Below are 17898 nucleotides of genomic sequence, written 5' to 3' on the forward strand. Positions count from 1 at the left end.
CATAAACACACTTATTCACCAACGAGAAATACGTAAAGAGAAAGATTTATTAGCCATGAATTAATCAATTGGTGAATTTATAAAGAAAGAAAGAGGAAACTATTAAATAACCCTAAAAACACACTGAGGGTAGAACATATTATTCAATCTTTGCATCATGTGAACAAATTATTCTTTAAGAGTTTTTTATGCATGTGTGAATTTGGGGAACATTTAATTTGTTACAGTATAGACCTACAGTTTAAAGGGATGGTTTTAGTAACCACTCTATAAAAGCAGACAAATCTTTATTTGTATGGAAAATGTTAAAGGTAGAGCTAGTACCAAGCCAAAGATAGTATTCCAATCTAGAGTATTGATTTCTCCATTGTAGCATGGTTATTACCTCAGGAGGGAAGATTAAGGTGGAAATAACATTTGTTTGTCGTCCAAGATGTAGAGTTTTAAAACGACACTGGGCAAAGAGAGATTGCACATTTTAATTTTGAAAAACTAATATAATTGGGAGTAATACATGCGAGGCCTTCGATCACTCATTGTAATGGTGTATATTTTTTACAACAAATATCGTTTAGGGAGAAGGGGTCGCTCGACCCACCCTGCAGATATTTTAAATCTTACTTGCAGCTTCACAGGGAGTGCACGGCACCAGAGTATGAGTTTTAAAAGACAAGCGCCACCGGCTCCATTTAATCAGGGATGACCTGACATTTAGAGATGTTATTTAAAGGAGAAACATATCTGCCATAAGTGTAAATTCCTGAATTGAACTACAAACCATTAAATGAAATGACTTCTGTATTTAAAATCCTTGTTAAAGAAGAAAGTAATTATCACATGCTCGGCACCCAAGGTTCCACACACTGTTAAAGGGGTTAGCATACAGATGTAGCGATTCATTTCAGACAGTTTGAAACGCGAGGGCCGTGATTGGTACGTGATCTGCCCTCGCTCAAGGGAAAACCTCCAGCTTGACTTGAGACCGCCCCCGTGATAGATAAATGTAATTATAATGAAGCCAGCTGCAATGGATCATTGATCCACCAGGGGGTGCAGTGGGGTTCCACACTGGAGCTCATGTGAAATAAAGTGAGATACAGTATGCTGGATGTACAGCGGAACTTTGTTAAGATCCATATGTCACGGATATCATACTATTGTGCTAAATAAGAGACATGTAATCATTTACAAAACATCACCATGTTGTTATTTAACAAAATAATTTTGTTATTCGAAAAAAACGAACGGGAGGAAATGCAGCCCGGCTCTCGATTTTTAATCCTAATTTAATCATCATCTTCACCACGATCATTTATGTTTATGTTCGCCGAATTGACATGAAATCACTGACACATATGAATATACTGTATTCAACTTCATTAAAACGTTATTAACGTGCCTAAACTCAGTAATTCACCAAAAATATGTATATTTTAATGGAGCTTCGTCGGTCGATCAGGATCCCAAAGTGTAGCGGAGGGATCCTCATCTGGATGAAGGGTGTTATTTTCCCCATAAGGAACAAGTCGCTGCAAATTATCCCGCTTATTACATGGCCACATTCTCAACAAAGTAACGACATTAGGGCTGCAACAAACGACTAATTTGATAATCGATTAATCTATCGATTACTGAAACGACTAATCGATTATTCGGACTATTACTTGCGCAATTTCTCAAACGCTCTTATTTAGCCATCAACTTTTAAATGTAGGTTTGAGGTTGTTTTAGGCATGTGGAAACTAACAATGAAGACAAAATAGACAAATACTTGATTCAAAAATACATATTTATTAAACTTTCTGCTGATATAAAAGATAAATAAAAAATCTGTCCTTCAACATTTTTAAACCAAGGACAGCAGCAATATAAAATAAAAACTACAGCAGTTTCCCTTAATCAAATAAAAAAAACTATTTCAACTTAAAAGGGATAAACACTCTCTTGCATCTAGGCTAGATTATTCTTGGTTGAAATGGAGGAAAGTCAGCATCTCCACATGATCTCCGGAGAGGCTTGCTCTCTTCTGAGAGCAGATATTCCCCGCCACAGAGAAGATTCGCTCAGACGGGGTTGATGTTGCAGGAATGCAAAGGAAAGATCTTGCAAGCTTTGACAATACAGGGAAACGCCCCTTATTTTCCCTCCACCATCTCAGAGGGTCATCTTTTTTGTGAATGGCTGGCTCTGCGAAGTACATCTGAACTTCGCTCCTTGCCATTTGGAGCTTTTGGTCCTCGTGAGATTCATCCTCTTCTTCACTCAGACTGTCTGTGTCAGACTGAAGGAGGTTATCCAGTGCTGATTTGTCCCCTCTGCCTGGAACACTGACCCTCTGCTGTTGAACTCGCTCACAGCCTTGTATCTCAGACCCCCTTACCTCTTTGATTGCAAGGACTTCAATTGTCCCTTGCACCCGTGTGCCATCTTCAGCTCCCATAAACTTAAGCTTTCTGAATCTTGGGTCAAGGGAAGCTGAAAGAACAATCAGGTTTTCTTTCTCTGCTGAGATGGTGTTCAGACACCCCCATCTTTCGTTTATCCCTTTTTCTGCACTTGCCAAAAATGCTTTTCCTGCGCCCGTCTCAAAATGGGTTTGCTGTGTGGACCGTTGCAGCCCTTTGACCAGCTGTGGAAGACATGAAGCGGTTGCATACTCCTGTCCACTTAGGTAAACGGTAGCACATTGAAAAGGCTGCAACCCTTGTGTCAGCTCTTCAAGCAGCACCCATTGATCTGGCTTCAAGTCAAAGTACTGTTTGCCCCTTGGAGTTACCTCAGGATCGGATAGAGTTGCAGTAACTGGCCAGCGCTGTTCCAGGAGTCTCTCTACCATGTAGTATGTACTGTTCCATCTTGTACTGACATCCTGGATCAGTTTATGCTGTGGTGTGTTCTTTTGCTGCTGTTTCACCTTCAGTTTTGTATTTGCCAGCTCGCTTCTTCTGAAGTGTTCAACCAAGTGTCTTGCAGCCCCTACAGCTCTGCTGATGCTGGGCTCTTTGAGGGCATTGTTAACTATGAGCTGGAGTGTGTGCCCACTGCAGCGCACAGAGGCCCAGCCGTGTTTTTCCTCCAGCATTCGCATTGCTGCCACAATATTGGACCCATTGTCGTGAACTACTGCTTTTATTTTGGTAGGCAAGATGTCATAGTTAGCTATCACCTCCTCCAGCCATGTCATGATGTTCACACCAGAATGCCTCTCCTCAAGAGGCATGGTGGCAAGATTCAATGTCTTCATTTCCCAATCTTCACTGATGAAATGGCAGGACACGCCAAGGTATGCCTCTGTTGCACGACTAGTCCAGACATCAGCTGTCAGTGTGAGGGCGCTTTTGACTTCCTTAATGGTCTCCTTTACCTTAAAAGATATCAGATGTGATCTTAGTTAAAAAATGTAAGCGCATACAGTGTATACAGTTAAGATGTTTGGGACACTTTATACTTTAATTTAAATACAATTATGTATCAGTGATTTTATGTCTTATTCATGAAGTCTACTTTTCAATTAATAAATACAAATGATATTCTATGGGTCTATGCGTACCTGTGGGAGTGAGAAAGTGAGTGAATGTGAGTGAGTGATAAACACTTGTTGTACCTTCAGAAAGTTTGTTTAATATTTCTGTGTGTGTGTGAGTTAAACACTTGTACCTACCTTCAGTAAGATGGCTTCATATTTCTTTTCCATCAGGTGAGTAAAGTGGGTTCTGGATGGAAGGATGTATTCAGGGTTAAACTGCCTCATCATTTCACGAAACCCTTCACCATCAACCATCGACATTGGTCTCATATCCTTGACCAGCATGGTCAGGATTGAGTTTGTTAGCGCAGTGGCTTGTTGGAGAGGTACAGGCCTTTTCCTTTGAAGATACTGATCCATGGCAGTGGGACTGGCACAGCTCCTCTTTGGCCTGCATTTGATATAAAAATACATATTTTATTGTCAGGCAAAAGAGTAACATTAGTTTCTAAAAACATTCATATGCAATCAATTACATTTGATTTCACATTAAATGAAGTTGAGCTTTGTTATGCCTATCACTTTAATTTGTAAAAGTCAAATCACGAGATAAAACAAATCCGGAGATCGTTCGAGTAAGTTAAATCAAAAGCATCCTGGAGATCATTCTCATATGATTAAAGTGTGTCTTTTGCAGGCCACTGTAGCTAGTGCGCCAGCGCCACCCGGTGACGTAACAAGTAACAACAACTTCTACACATCCCATTTGGACACAAACACATTAAATGTTTTCCCAATTATCCGGTGTTCTCTTGTGCACTCGATCAATTACATCTGCAGCTCTATACTGATTGCAATATTAAAAAAAAATATATATATATTTAAAAAATATTTATCCCCCGCTGCCTCCTGCCGGTCATCTCTCCTAACAGCGCTCTTATTATTGTGAGACTGCCGGGGCAGACGCAACATCTTGCAAGAAACAGCATCTCAGGGCTTCTAAATATTTAACAACCTATTAATGATGCATACCACTTAACGGGAAGAAACTCAGCTATTGTAAGACGTGCTAATGTAGCGTTAGCTCGGTGCTAATTCAGCACATAACTGGCAAAAGCGATCTTTTCTACTTCAAACTCACTGAACTAGCAGCCAGGAAAGAGCAAGAAAACAACTTCCGTTTACAGAGCCATATATATAAATACGTCTTACCTGCTGTTTTGTGATCAAAACTAAAGTTGTGTTCAAGGACATGCAATTTAAACATTGGCTAGCTACTGCTAGCTAGCTAGGTTAGTTGACTTACCGAGTGGAGTCATCTTCCAGAACTCCGACATGCTTTCTTTTGAGATGTTCCATCATTGATGAAGTGCTCCCATGCCAGGCTAGATCGCCTTTGCAAATGTTGCACTTAACAACCTTTTTCACATTGTCAAGTATGAAATGATCCCACACTTTTGAGGTTTTCGTTTTAGGTGTTGCCATTACGCTTCTTGTTCTCTTTGGGTTTTTTAGTGGGCCATTAGCTTATCAAACTCCAGTATATTAATATCTACATGTAAGCGCGTAAAACACCGGTGATGACGTTAGCGCGTAAAAAAAACGTGATGACGTCAGCGCGTAAAACACACGTGATGACGTCACCAACGAATCGACGACCAAATTAGTTGGCAACTAATTTGGTAGTCGATTTTAATCGATTAAGTCGATTAGTTGTTGCAGCCCTAAACGACATGACTCGCAATATTAATTGAAATTCTTTTATGGATTTAGAAAATGTTTTTATTGATTTAAAAAAATAGTTGTATGTATTGATTTAAATTGACATGCATCCGCTAAGAAAAATAGTCCGTTGTTACCGTTTTTTAAACAGTCTGAATGAAACGGCAGCTCTCAGCTGTGTATTTACACAACTAATGGCCCATCAACCACAGCTCTCTCCCACCCCCCCCCCTGATCTTTCTTCTCCAGCAGCTAAATTAACAGTAGGTTACTCTGAGTGACCATAGACTTTATGTGACAAGCTTACAGTTAGTGACGTAACAACACCATAAAAGCTGGTGGGTTGAAAGCAATACGTGAGGTAAAAATAACTAGAATAATTGTGATTTATTTATTGTGGCTTTTATGTTTTTAGGTATAAAATGTTATGTAATTCAGGCTTATAGTTCACCCTTCTCTAAAAGCCTTCAACAATGACAATATTCATTGTAATTTAATAAATCCTTCCAACACACATTGTAAAAAATAGCCTACTGTAAGTTAAGAAATCATTTCAATATGTACATCTTCTGATGTAACAACAATAACATTATAAATAGTAACATAGCTGAACATGGTATTGCACATTTAGCTTTGAGTGTTACTGACCTGAGATGTTTTTATTACATGAATTCAGGTGACTGAGGCTTTTTAACATACAGGGATGCAAACTCATCAGGTATGAAAAAGGTGACAAGGATCCAAGCCCCCGGCTCCCCCACCCCACGGAATGACAGAGGATTTTAGCAGTCAGAACAACTAAAGCAGCAGTGTTAATAATAACAAACGCCAAAGAGTCACATCTAATAGAAATATATAAAAGCATTTATTTTAAATTGTGTAGCAGTCAGTTTATAATTTTGGCAGCACTGTTGAGCATTTTGAAAATGTATTTTCATGCCTCTGTGCAAGGCTTAAGTCTTTTTATCTTTATAGCCACGTGGTGTAAAGTAACTAAGTTCATAAACTCAACAAGTACTATACTTGGGCACAATTTTGAGATACTTGTACTTTATTTAAGTATTTCAATGTTTTGCTACTTTGTTCTTCTACTCCACTACAGTTCAGAGGTACATGGTGTACTTTGACTCCACTACATGTATTTAATACCTTTAGTTACTTCACAGATCTGGATTAATTAAGTGAAATATAATCAAGTGTTAAATCAGACTTTAGTTCCACCTGGAGTAAATCCACAAGCTACCCTGCAGTATACAAAGTCATTCAAACTAGCTGCACCTTTACCAGCTTTGAGAACACTTTCATGATCAATCATTATAAAACATATCATATCTATTTTTCTGAAATGGACCAATCTGCACAATGACTACTTTTACTGTCGCTACTTTAACTATATTTTGATGATAATACTTTTCTACTTTTACTTGAGGAACATTTTGAATGCAGGACTTTTACTGTAACAGAGTATTCCTACACTCTGGCACGATTACTTTTACTCAAGTACAAGATCTGAGTACTTCTACTTTTACTCAAGTACAAGACCTGAGTACTTCTACTTTTACTCTAGTACAAGATCTGTGTGCTTCTACTTTTACTCAAGTACAAGACCTGAGTGCTTCTACTTTTACTCAAGTACAAGATTTGAGTACTTCTACTTTTACTCAAGTACAAGACCTGAGTACTTCTACTTTTACTCAAGTACAATATATATATACTTATACCCACCTCTGTTTATAGCCTATGAAAAAAACTATTAGAAATAGAAGGCTAAAGCTAACGTTAGCAGATAGTGACAATGTATGCTAGCTAGCTAGATCAACGATTCCTTAAATAATATTGCCACAGAAAAACTTTTCAGTTCACATCACGCTCTGCCGCTCCAACAGGGAGCTCTGCTCTGAACACCTGAACGGCCCGTTCTAACAGCTGTTCACCAGCGGTCCAGTCTGTGCCACAGTGACTCCGGAGGCACAGTTAATATTAACGAACGCACCCGTAGGTAATGTAGCTGCTGAAGCTAGACCATCATCTCGGAGCAGCAGAGCCTTATTATACATCCATGAGCAGAGCCGACAGGCAGGAAGACTCGAGCACACAGCTCGTACTTCATTATAATATATAAAAAAAGAACACCATGCGTGTCATGATGGCACATAACAGCTCACGGCCGCAGATTACTCCGGGTCCCAGCCCCCCCCATACCCCAAAAATATTTGTATTGCAGATCTACATGAATAACACAAACGACTTATTTTCGATTCAAAACGGCGAATTTCGCCGAAAGGTGACAAGTTTGCATCACTGAACATAGACAGAGCACAACTGAAACATAACATCTGAGATGTAACAACATAATACACTTTTCGGGGATGCTTGGGATGTGAAGAGTGAGGGACACGGCTTATAACGGGCGTGTCGCCTGGCAGGACAGGAGAGTGTGTGCACCAGTCTGCCTTGATCTTTGAATTCATGTCCGTGACACTCACTGCTGCCCACAGCTGTTTTATAGAAGGAAATTCCTTCACTTCATGAAAGTGTTTTAACCACACACACCTCTACACACACATGACGGGTGTTATTTTCCCCATAAGGAACAAGTCGCTGCAAATTATCCCGCTTATTACACGGCCACATTCTCAACAAAGTAACGACATGACTCCCAATATTAATTGAAATGCTTTTATGGATTTAGAAAATGTTGTTATTGATTTAAAAAATAGTTGTATCTATTGATTTAAATTGACATGCATCCGCTAAGAAAAATAGTCCGTTGTTACCGTTCTTTAAACAGTCTGAATGAAACGGCAGCTCTCAGCTGTGTATTTACACAACTAATGGCCCATCAACCACAGCTCTCTCCCCCCCTCCCCCCTTGATCTTTCTTCTCCAGCAGCTAAATTAACGGTAGGTTACTCTGAGTGACAAGCTTACAGTTAGACACAACACTGTCATTGCAAGTGATCCTCAGTTAGTTGACTTTTATGTTCAACTGCTAAATTCGTTACTGATAAAAAAGGGCTTCTACTGTACCTAATTACCTTAACACTAGAACCGCCAGAGGTTTTTGTATAGGCCTACCTAAACCCGTCAAATCCCGCTATTAGAATGCAATTTTTAACAACATAGGGTGCTACATAACACACTTTCAGGAAAAGTCACGGACTGGGAGACTTTAATATTTTATTGAAAAAAAGTTACATTGCACACACACAACACACATCACACAAATTGACCCGATTGGCGGTTCTAGTGTTAAATAAACTCACTAATTAATGAAACCAGTTCAATACGCATTATTCTTATTTTTATCATTCTTTATGAGCGCAGAAATAGTCTTAAAATCAGATCTGTTTTTTAAATGAAATCTGACGGCAGGCAGTTAGCTCTGATCACCTATGATAAATGCGCCGCACCTAATCGCTGGCCATTCAGCCACAGACACTGTTCGAAATGGGGGGGAGCTTCGCTCCTCCGAAGAGGGAGGGAGCTCCCCTGAAGGCTGACTTTGAGATAAATAGGGGGAGCCCAAAACAATCGTGCATATTTGTGTCACACAGATTAGAAATGTTGAGTTTATGTAAATAACAGCTCTTGAAATAAATAATAGTTATTGTTCATTACAGTTTCTGAATATTTGTTTTATATTTGTGAATATGTCTGGGTGTTGCCATCTGTACGTGGCGGCGCTGCATTCTTACTTACGTTGCTATGGTTATGGCGGTGATGCCGGCGCGGTATTTGAAATGTTCATATTGATATTTTTTTAACTCTGGCTGTGTAATAAAAAAATATGGCAAAACGAAAACAGCCAAACGTCACAGCTTTTGGATTCACAAGCAAAGAAGCGAAGGAGTCTAAAAATGACAACGTGAACGGAAAACAACTTTTAGTTGGCCGTGCAGCGTTAGGGTCGAGCTTGACAGCTCCACACCGAGGGAGAGGCCTGCGTTTGACATATTTAGTAGCAGGATGTGCTCTGAAAAATAGGGCTCCCCGAAAGCAAATGGGTAATTCGAAAACTGACAGAGCTCCCTCTATACAAATCAAACTGTAGACGGTGTGAAAGCACCTATTGTTTTAAATAATGGTCGGAATGTGACCTGTGAGCCTTCTGAATTACCGTGGGACAGCACATTCTAAACTAAAATGTTCAATCAATAAAGTAACATCTTATCTTATCTTAATAATATCTTCATATTAATAATAATAATAAATCATACAGTATGTGTCCGAAAGGGAGCAGGAGGAAGCAAACACAAAAATATACTGCATATTAAAGCAAACGATTGTAAAGGTTAAAGTATGAGCATAACCAGGGGTGCACATAACTTTTTCAGGGAGTTACTCAGATGAGTACCAGGAGACAGGGTTTGGTACTCACCCCACAGGAACCGTGGTTTCAATAAGTCTATTCCTCCTCACTGTCCTCCTCAGTGTCTACCTCAGTGTCTTCCTCACTGTCCTCTATTTCCACTTCTTGCATGGTAGAGGATGATGCTGCAGATGCACCTCCCTGTCCCTGTTTAAACCTCCGACTTGCTGTCTCCATCCACAGGTCAACAGCTGGCTTTGGGTCAAATGTCTCTGTGGTCTTCTTTGACAGGTGAATGTGCATCAGGGCTGACAGACGAGCATGTGACAGACGAGATCTGTACTTGGTTTTTATTATGTTCAGATGTGAGAATCCCCTCTCACAAGCTGCACTGCTCAAAGGCAGTGTAAGAGACAGTTTAACTAATGTGTTGATGCTGGAGTAAGCATCTGGATTACAATTTATTATTTGGAGCAAGTCATACACAGAGGTGGCAGCCAAGCGTTTTCCTGCTTGCTTTAAACGCATCCATTCTCTCAGTATAGTGTCTCTGTCAAGTTGCAAGGTGGCCTCATATTTCTGAAGAATGTTGCAAACTGTTGTGTTGCCAAAACTGTGAATTCCTTGCATTTCCTGAGGCCAAGTTGAAGGATCAAACACTAAGAAGTGATCAGATGACTTGAGGGAGTCATATCTGATTTCAAACTCTTCAATTAACCCCCTGAGTACGTTTGTCTTGTCCCTGTCAGCATCATCATTAGATACAGTGTGTGTCCTCCTGTAGTGGCCTTCAGCATCAAGCAGAAGTGTGAACTGTCCAATGGCCACCATGAATTCATCCTTACATTCCCCAATGGTCAGTTTTTCCTTCTGAAACCTAATGGATGTGATCTTCAAAATGTTGCCAATGTCAAGCATGTTGGCCAGAAAACAGTGAAAACGCTCAGAGCATATATGCTTTAAGTCATTGTTATCACTTGTAGCCAGTTGCATTTTAATGGCTGGCAATAGTCTTGATATTTTTAACAGTGTTTCATGCCTCCACGCAGACCATCTGATATTGTGAAACTTACCCAGTTTCACAAAGGGGATCCCATTTTCATGACACAATCTCTTTAGCACAGCAGTGTGTTTTGCTCCTCCTTTCTGTAAATAAAACTGGAGCAGCTTGACCACAGATCGATTAAAAGTCTCACAGTAAGGAACGTTACGATCAGCTGATTTGGCGCAGTTCTCCAGTGTGTGCGCGGTGCACAGGATGTGCACAAGCGAGTCTCCCACCGCAGCCAGTCGGCGTAGTTTTGGCACAACTCCGTTGTACACACCAACGTTAACAGCAGCTCCGTCTGTGCACACAGCGACCAACTTTTTCTTCCAGTCATCCAAGCCTGCCTCCTGGAAAAGCTTCACCAGTCCGTCTGTTATGGCCTGCGCGGTTCGGTCAGCACCCAGTTCAATTAGTCCAAGAAAGTCCGAAGTAAACTCTCCGTTGCTGGACACGGACACGATGTAAACGATCTCCTGCTCGGTTTTTGTGATGTCCTCAGATCCATCAAAAAGTAGCCCCCAAAATTCAGCAGACTTCAACTTTAGTCTCAACTCCCCACTGATAGTTTGCGCAATGGTCTGCATTATTCGTGTCCCCCCTTCACGTGAGTGATATGCGCCTCCGATATTTACTCCGAGCCGCTTCAGTAAAGGAATATCCTCAGCATAGGAAGACATAGGACGTGCATGTTTAGCTTTATGAAAGGCGAGGAGAAAAATATTACACAGGGCTTGCCGTTGCTCTTCATTCAGCTTGCCTTGCCATCTAGCAAGTGGGTGGTTGGATAGTTCTTCTGTAGTAGCTTGTTTATTAGCAATAACTTGTGCCACATTAACATGCTCCTTGCTCTTTTCATGTTTTTCAAACAAAGGGTGGTTGACATTTTTCGAGCCTGTATAAAACGTACCCGTTTTGTCCGCTAGATGTGGATGCGAGCGGCATATTTTGCACCACATTTCCGTGCGATCATCATCGGCATCCAGCCACGGCACGTCTTGGAGCCACTTAACAGAAAATAATCGTTTCTTCGGCTCTGGCTCGGTTTGTTGTTTCTTTGCAGTTGGCGAAATGCCAAAGTAGTTGCTCAGTGTTTTTTGTTTTTTCGACATGTCTACTCCATTGAATTTTTACATGAAACACGTGTACACCAAATATGTTTTGATTTGACCTGGTACGCAAAGGCGCGCAATGACTCACGGGACGTTACGCATTCCACATTTAGGCCGCGCATGTGTACCTGCGTACCAGTTATGTGCACCCCTGAGCATAACAAATAAAGAAGTGTAATGTAAACATTTACATTATGATTATTTAATATATAAAGACTATATATTATTGAATTACAAGATTAGATATACTTGAGTTGATCTAAAATATTGATGTGTTCAAATGCTCTTCAAAACACAACTGAAAGTCCATGAAACTTGTTTTTCTGTATTTGTGAATGAAGCGCCATCTCCTGGTTAAAACCTGAAATTGAAAATCTGGCAACGCCCTCTTGGAAAATAGTGGGAGAGCTTAACATTCCTCTATACTGGTCTTTGGCAGGCCGTAGGCAGGAAGCTGTAAGGTGGAGTCCGAAATGCAGTGCTACATCTGTAGTTCATCCAGTAGACCAGAATTGAAGATAAATTAGTATGAGTTATTGATATTCCACCAGTTTTCACACCATTTCAGGGATTTTATCACTGCATTAGAACAGACCACCCAAAGGTACTGAGTAGGAACTTTTATGTGATGAAATTCTACAACTGTTGTAACTGACCAAAATCTTTTCCCAGAAATTACTGTCTAGAATGCCGTACCCCAGAGTAGAACGTACCGATTGATCACGACGGCCCCTTCTAGAGAACATATTACTTTCATACCTTAAATGGTATGAAAGGAGGGAGGGTACATTTCTCATGGGGAGACGGTTAGAAATGCTAGCAGAACAAGACGACCCAGCCCCGTATACAGATGTTGATGAAAATGATGAGTTAGTTTGAATGATATGGATCAGGGTGTCCGCGGGGTCTTTAAAAGTATTAAAAGTTGATAAATCAATTTAGCGAAAATTAAGGCTATTAAAAAGCATTAAACGGCATTTTCCAAGGTATTAAGAAGTCCCACAGCAACGACAACATGAAACACCCTTTAATTTACTGAAACGACATGTCGGGAAACCCCCTCAAGGCGGCCCCATGCATAGCGCGCCGTAAAATGCTGCTTCTTATTTTAAGTTTCGTTGCCTTGCTCCGCTCTGTGGGGGGAGGGGGGGCACTAAACGACTACGGTAACGATAACGGGTCCCAAGGTGGGTAGACCGGCATACGCAACGCTCTGGGGGGTCCAACGGCTCCGTGTGTGCCCTATATGATGATTTTCTGATAACGATGAAATAGCCCCGCCTCCCTCTCCCCACGTCTCCTGCTGTTGCTGGGCTGTCAGAAGAGGGGGAGGAAAAGAGAGGCAGGCACAGTTTACTAAATATTATTATACAGAGAACAGAGTCGTTATCAATTTGTTTTAAAGCTCAATAAATAACAAAGAAGACCTCTGACCGGCACTTTTCTAATTTTGTACGGAAGATTTAAACTTTAACGGACATGTTGACCGGTGAAACATTTCTTTTAACGGAAACTCTGCCGCACGGTCCCCTCGTTCCTTGGAAGAGGCGGAGAGGTGGGTGTTTTTCATCTGCTGGTGGACTACCTGAGAGATATACAGCAGGAGAACACGCCGTCCACCGTGGAGAATAAACAGAAGGGCAACCATGGCAACCATGCTCCGGGGTCTTCTTCGCTGCTTTTGGTGTATTTTGTGGCGGCAGCAGCGCCACTTACAGGCCTGGCATATGTACTACAGCGCTTCCAACATTTCCAGCGGTCTAGTGTGAACGGACACGTTAATTAATCGAATGCGTGTGAACGGAAGACTTTTTTGCGTTTGCGTATGCGTTTTACCGTATGCGTCCTCGTGGGGCCGGGGTCTAAGCCAAACTATATCCGGTCACAAAGATCTGCTATTTTAAAGTAAAGTCAACACATATCGACCCTAATATAGTCTATATTAAGAACGAGAAAAGTCTTAACATATATATCGTTTTTTGTAAACATATGACAAATGTGTGAGGGTGATGACGTCAGAGCATCGTGTGCCAGGGCTTAGACCCGGACAGCCCCAGCCCAATTTAACCCCTGGGTATTTGTGAGGGAGCTCCTATATGGCATTACCCCGCTGAAGTTCACCAAAGTTTAATATATTTCATAGTTCAAAGTTTTGATAATTGTTTTGTTTATTGGTCAAATACTGGTTTCTAATGGTTTCTGAGGAATTTTACTGGAATGAAACGGCACAGAGTACAGAAGCAACAAAGCAGCATACTGCATTAAACCTGACCTTCACAGAGAGGTTGAAGTTCATGTGGAGAGGAGGCTTCAGTAGTCTGTCTGCACTCTGTTTAGTTTTGCTATCTTACAATCAATATAATAAATGTGAGGTAAAGTGTGTTGCCAATGTAACCGGTTAGAACTCAAAGTTGCGATGAGGTCTTAAAATGTATGGAAAGGGTCTTAAAAAAGGTATTAAATTTGACCTCAGGATTCCTGCATATACCCTGTGGATGTTCGGAGATGAGATTGATCAATGAATGTCCAGCCGATGTGATTCTTTAAATGATGAAATCATGTGAAGAAGTGAACAAACTAAAATGCTAAAATGGAGTTAATCCATTTCAATTTACTTTACACCATCCAAGATATTTTATTTTATTCTTTATTATTATATATATGGTGGATCTCATGTTTTATAAATCATTGCTATTCTAAAATGGTTTGTTTCTTTTCACTTTGTAAAAACAAGTGCCTTAACACTGAGCGTGGTATGAGAACGGTTTCTGTGAAAGGAGGGAGGAAGAAATGTTCTGATACCAAGCCATGCTGCTATTTTGAAGAATGATATTGAATGTAACACTAGAAGTTATGCACAAGGTAAAACTTTTATGTTTGGGCACAGTCAAAGTTTTTTTGTATTATTGTAAAGTTAAGGCTATTGAACCATTCCATTTTGATTGTATGTTTGTAATATGAGTTATGTACTATGCAAAGTTCAGATGAAGAACTCATTGATTTCAGTATTAGATACACACCTAAAAGGTGTGTAAGGAGGGACTGTTAGAAATTAAAATCAATGTTTTGATGGTATAATGTGGCTTAAACATACCGTCAGTTTAAATGCTGTTTTATACTGAAAAATACAGAAATTCTCGTGCACAACCAGTTGTTAAGCTTTTATTCAGAAAATCCTTCATCTTCGGTTAGCATTTAGCATGTGGCTAATATACTATTTCCTAAAGAGGTGAATTTAGTAGCGAAATGACATGGAGTGATGCACACCGAAACCTACTGATTTAACACTACAACTATAGATGTCGAGATACTACCATACCGAATATTAAATGAAGGTACAGTCTATTTGAATACATTATTGTTTACAGACGTGGCTAGCATGTGACAACATCCGGAACTCCACCGGAAACCAAAATGCCGTGAAGTATTTCCAGTATTTTTAAAGTATGAATTACAGCGTTTAGAATGTGTTAAATGAAAAGTGATGAAAGAGAATATGAGGAGAAAAGGCATGTGGAAATAAGCAATGAATGTAAAATGTCGGAATCCTCCGTATAACGCAATATCGGACTCAGAAGAACGAGGGGGAATCCCCTACGTCACTACAGCTCCCAGAGAGGAGGAGCGAACAGCCAGCAAGCGGGAAGTACGAAGACTTGTGTGCTCTCTTCTTCACGGCTGCCATTGCGAGAGTGAGCTGCTGCTTTTCTCTCCTCACCTGAACAATATCCTGTTTGTAACATACCCGCGCCTTTTTTAATTAAAGTACCCAATTGAACCTTCTCAGAGACTCAATAAGTCTCCTTTTTAAAGCTTCTCTCCTGGACGCGAGAATAACGAACATAGTTAACACTACTCGGAGGGAAGTCGCTGTCATATGCCTTGTGAACACTCCGATAATGCCTCTCCACGTTACCTTTCTTTGGCAGAGCGACGCTTTCTTTACAAATAAGGCAAATAACCTTTGACTGTGACATCACAACAAAATATTCTTCCAGACAGACTGGAAAGCGATAGGTCGCTTTTTCTGTCAATCAAGTAAACTCCTGAATTAAGTGGCAGGGAGGCCAAGGGAGGAGGGATCAAAACCAGTTTTGTCTATTTTAAGGGAGCTGGATTAATTTTTTTATGAATGACTCGCGATCTACCAGCATTTGGTCGACCCCGGTCGACGTACTGGGCACCTCTGGTCTACATGCATAGCAGAAGATGGCATCTTTTTACATGAATATTCCAGCCGATCTCTGTTTTGAAACCATGAGCTGCAAAATGAGCGCCTTACTCCACTGTACAGGCGAGTTGGGTACTTTTTTAAATATACCTGGGCAGGCTCTGTTTTGCCGAGGTCCTCTGGCACTTGCGGGACGCCGAGGCGTGGCGGTGTTTGGGGCAACAAAGACGGATGCGGCTGCTCCGCCTCCGTGGGCGAGACGGGCAAAGCCGGCGAGTCGGGCGGGAGGACGTTAATGTCCACGACAGTGGCCGCGGGTAACGTAATGTCCCCATGATCTGAAATGTTATTACCTGCAGTAGATGCATTGTTACTGCTGGCCAGTGGCGGATTTAGGATTATCGGAGATCCGGGTCTTAGCCCAGGAGTTGTTGGGGGGTTGCAGGGGTAAAGTGCTATTTTTTACAAGTGGGGGGTGGACCGAACATCCTTTAGGGGGGTCGTCGCCTCCTCTAGGGGGGTCCGGGGGCATTGTCCCCCGGGAAGATTATTTTTTAAATATTGAAGTTAAAAACATCAATCTGGTGCACTTAGAGAGCAACATTAATCCTACCTTAATAATACCCTAAAGCAGACAATAGGCACTGGAGAACACTTATTCATTAACACCCTTTAAAGAGCCTGTGACACGATTTTCCCCCATCATCCAAACCCATCAATTTGAGTAAATATTGTCCCCTTGAAAACCGTTACTGAACTGATTTTGGATATTTGTACTTTGATAACCATTAATCTGCCCTTCAATGTTGACCATTTTCTGGATCTTCTCGGGGATTCTTCAAGTCCCGCCAAAATTATGTGTGACGTCATTGCGGGCACAGCGCTCCAGCTGCACCGTTCAGGATCCCAGCATCTGCATGTAAACGCACGATGGCGCACACAGCAGCAAGCTCAGACAGCTCAGACAGTTTAATTTTGAACGTGTCTGAGAGCTCATATGAGGCTGAAGGATCGGTTTATGTTATATCTGTTAGAAGTTTAGGAATTAGGTGCGTCAATATGGACGATCATACAGTCATGTAGCCAGTGGTGGACTGGGACTAAAAATCATCCCGGGACTCTCGACCGGCCCACTTCGGTACCGCTAGTAAATTGTCAACGTGGGGAGAGGAGGATGTGCTAGTGACTTATCCGACCGGCCCACTTCGGTACCGGCCCATCGGGATTCGTCCCGATGGCCAGTCCGCCACTGCACCCAGCCATGCAGTGTGCGAAAAAGTACACGTCCCACCGTCCGGGACGTGTTATTTACAATATCGAACAAGTAGATCTTTCAATTGACTTGTCCGGCGGACAAGTGACGTTTTTCGCCCTGATTTATTGAAAAATTATTGATAAATTCAGTTTACAAAAGGCAGAACTCATTCGCAAATTGTACGTGTCCACCATTGTTCGTTTAGAAATGTTAGTTTCGGTTCTGCTTGTCGATTCCTAAGGAAATGCATCTCGCCGCTGTCTGTACAGTTAGACGGGGGCGGGGCGGGAAGTGTAGCACAGTGGCAGAGTTGGGAAGCAAAACTCGGTTCCGAGTAGGAACAAGAAATAACAATTGGCCGGCCCCGGGATTGATAAGAGTTGTGAGGAAAGGAGGCCGAGCCCCGCGGACCGCAGCTCTCTCTAGTCTATGCTCCGTATCAGCTGATCGCTGCACGGTGCGGCTCAGCGTCTCTCTCTCTCTCTCTTTCTACACACAGCGGATCTGCTGCCCGTTTAACAGCCTCACCTTTGTCAAACTTTCTTATGTTCTTTCTTTAACGCGTAATGAAGGTTATTAAGCGTTTTAGCTCCTGTGTTGTTAATATTGACCGCCATTTCATTTATGAAGTGAAGCAGCCTCCCTGTGTCCTAGCGCTTTCCTCACATCCCCGGACCCCCAGACTCGGAGGAGCAAAGGGATGTCAGTATTGTTTATGAAGCAGGGTATAGAAAGTACATTATTGAAATGAAAATACTATTTATTTACTTTTACAAACAGTGAGCAGCTGGGCAGCTGCAGCATGTGTATTGCAG

At 41.5% G+C, this 17898-nt stretch overlaps 2 protein-coding genes across 5 annotated transcripts in view; one reads left to right on the top strand and one right to left on the bottom strand.

Annotated features, from left to right (window-relative positions):
- Nucleotides 1-17898, top strand: part of LOC307040461 (uncharacterized protein) — a 53130-nt gene that overhangs the window by 8969 nt on the left and 26263 nt on the right. The window lies entirely within an intron of this gene.
- On the bottom strand, nucleotides 267-16200 carry LOC307040460 (E3 SUMO-protein ligase ZBED1-like). 2 transcript variants are annotated; one of them, XR_013808501.1, is made up of 2 exons: nucleotides 3662-15827; nucleotides 267-3364 (listed from the first exon to the last, which is right to left on the bottom strand). XR_013808501.1 is itself a non-coding variant. In XM_079683306.1 (2 exons), exons 1-2 carry the CDS (start codon nucleotides 3938-3940, stop codon nucleotides 1961-1963), a joined length of 1683 nt encoding a protein of 560 aa, XP_079539432.1. In that variant the 5' UTR covers nucleotides 3941-16200; the 3' UTR covers nucleotides 267-1960. The 2 variants fall into 2 exon arrangements, 1 of the variants encoding a protein (XP_079539432.1); XM_079683306.1 differs by having other exon boundaries at nucleotides 3662-16200.

The sequence above is a fragment of the Notothenia rossii genome (assembly GCF_949606895.1).
Source record: "Notothenia rossii genome assembly, chromosome: 5".
NCBI classification, from domain to species: domain Eukaryota; kingdom Metazoa; phylum Chordata; class Actinopteri; order Perciformes; family Nototheniidae; genus Notothenia; species Notothenia rossii.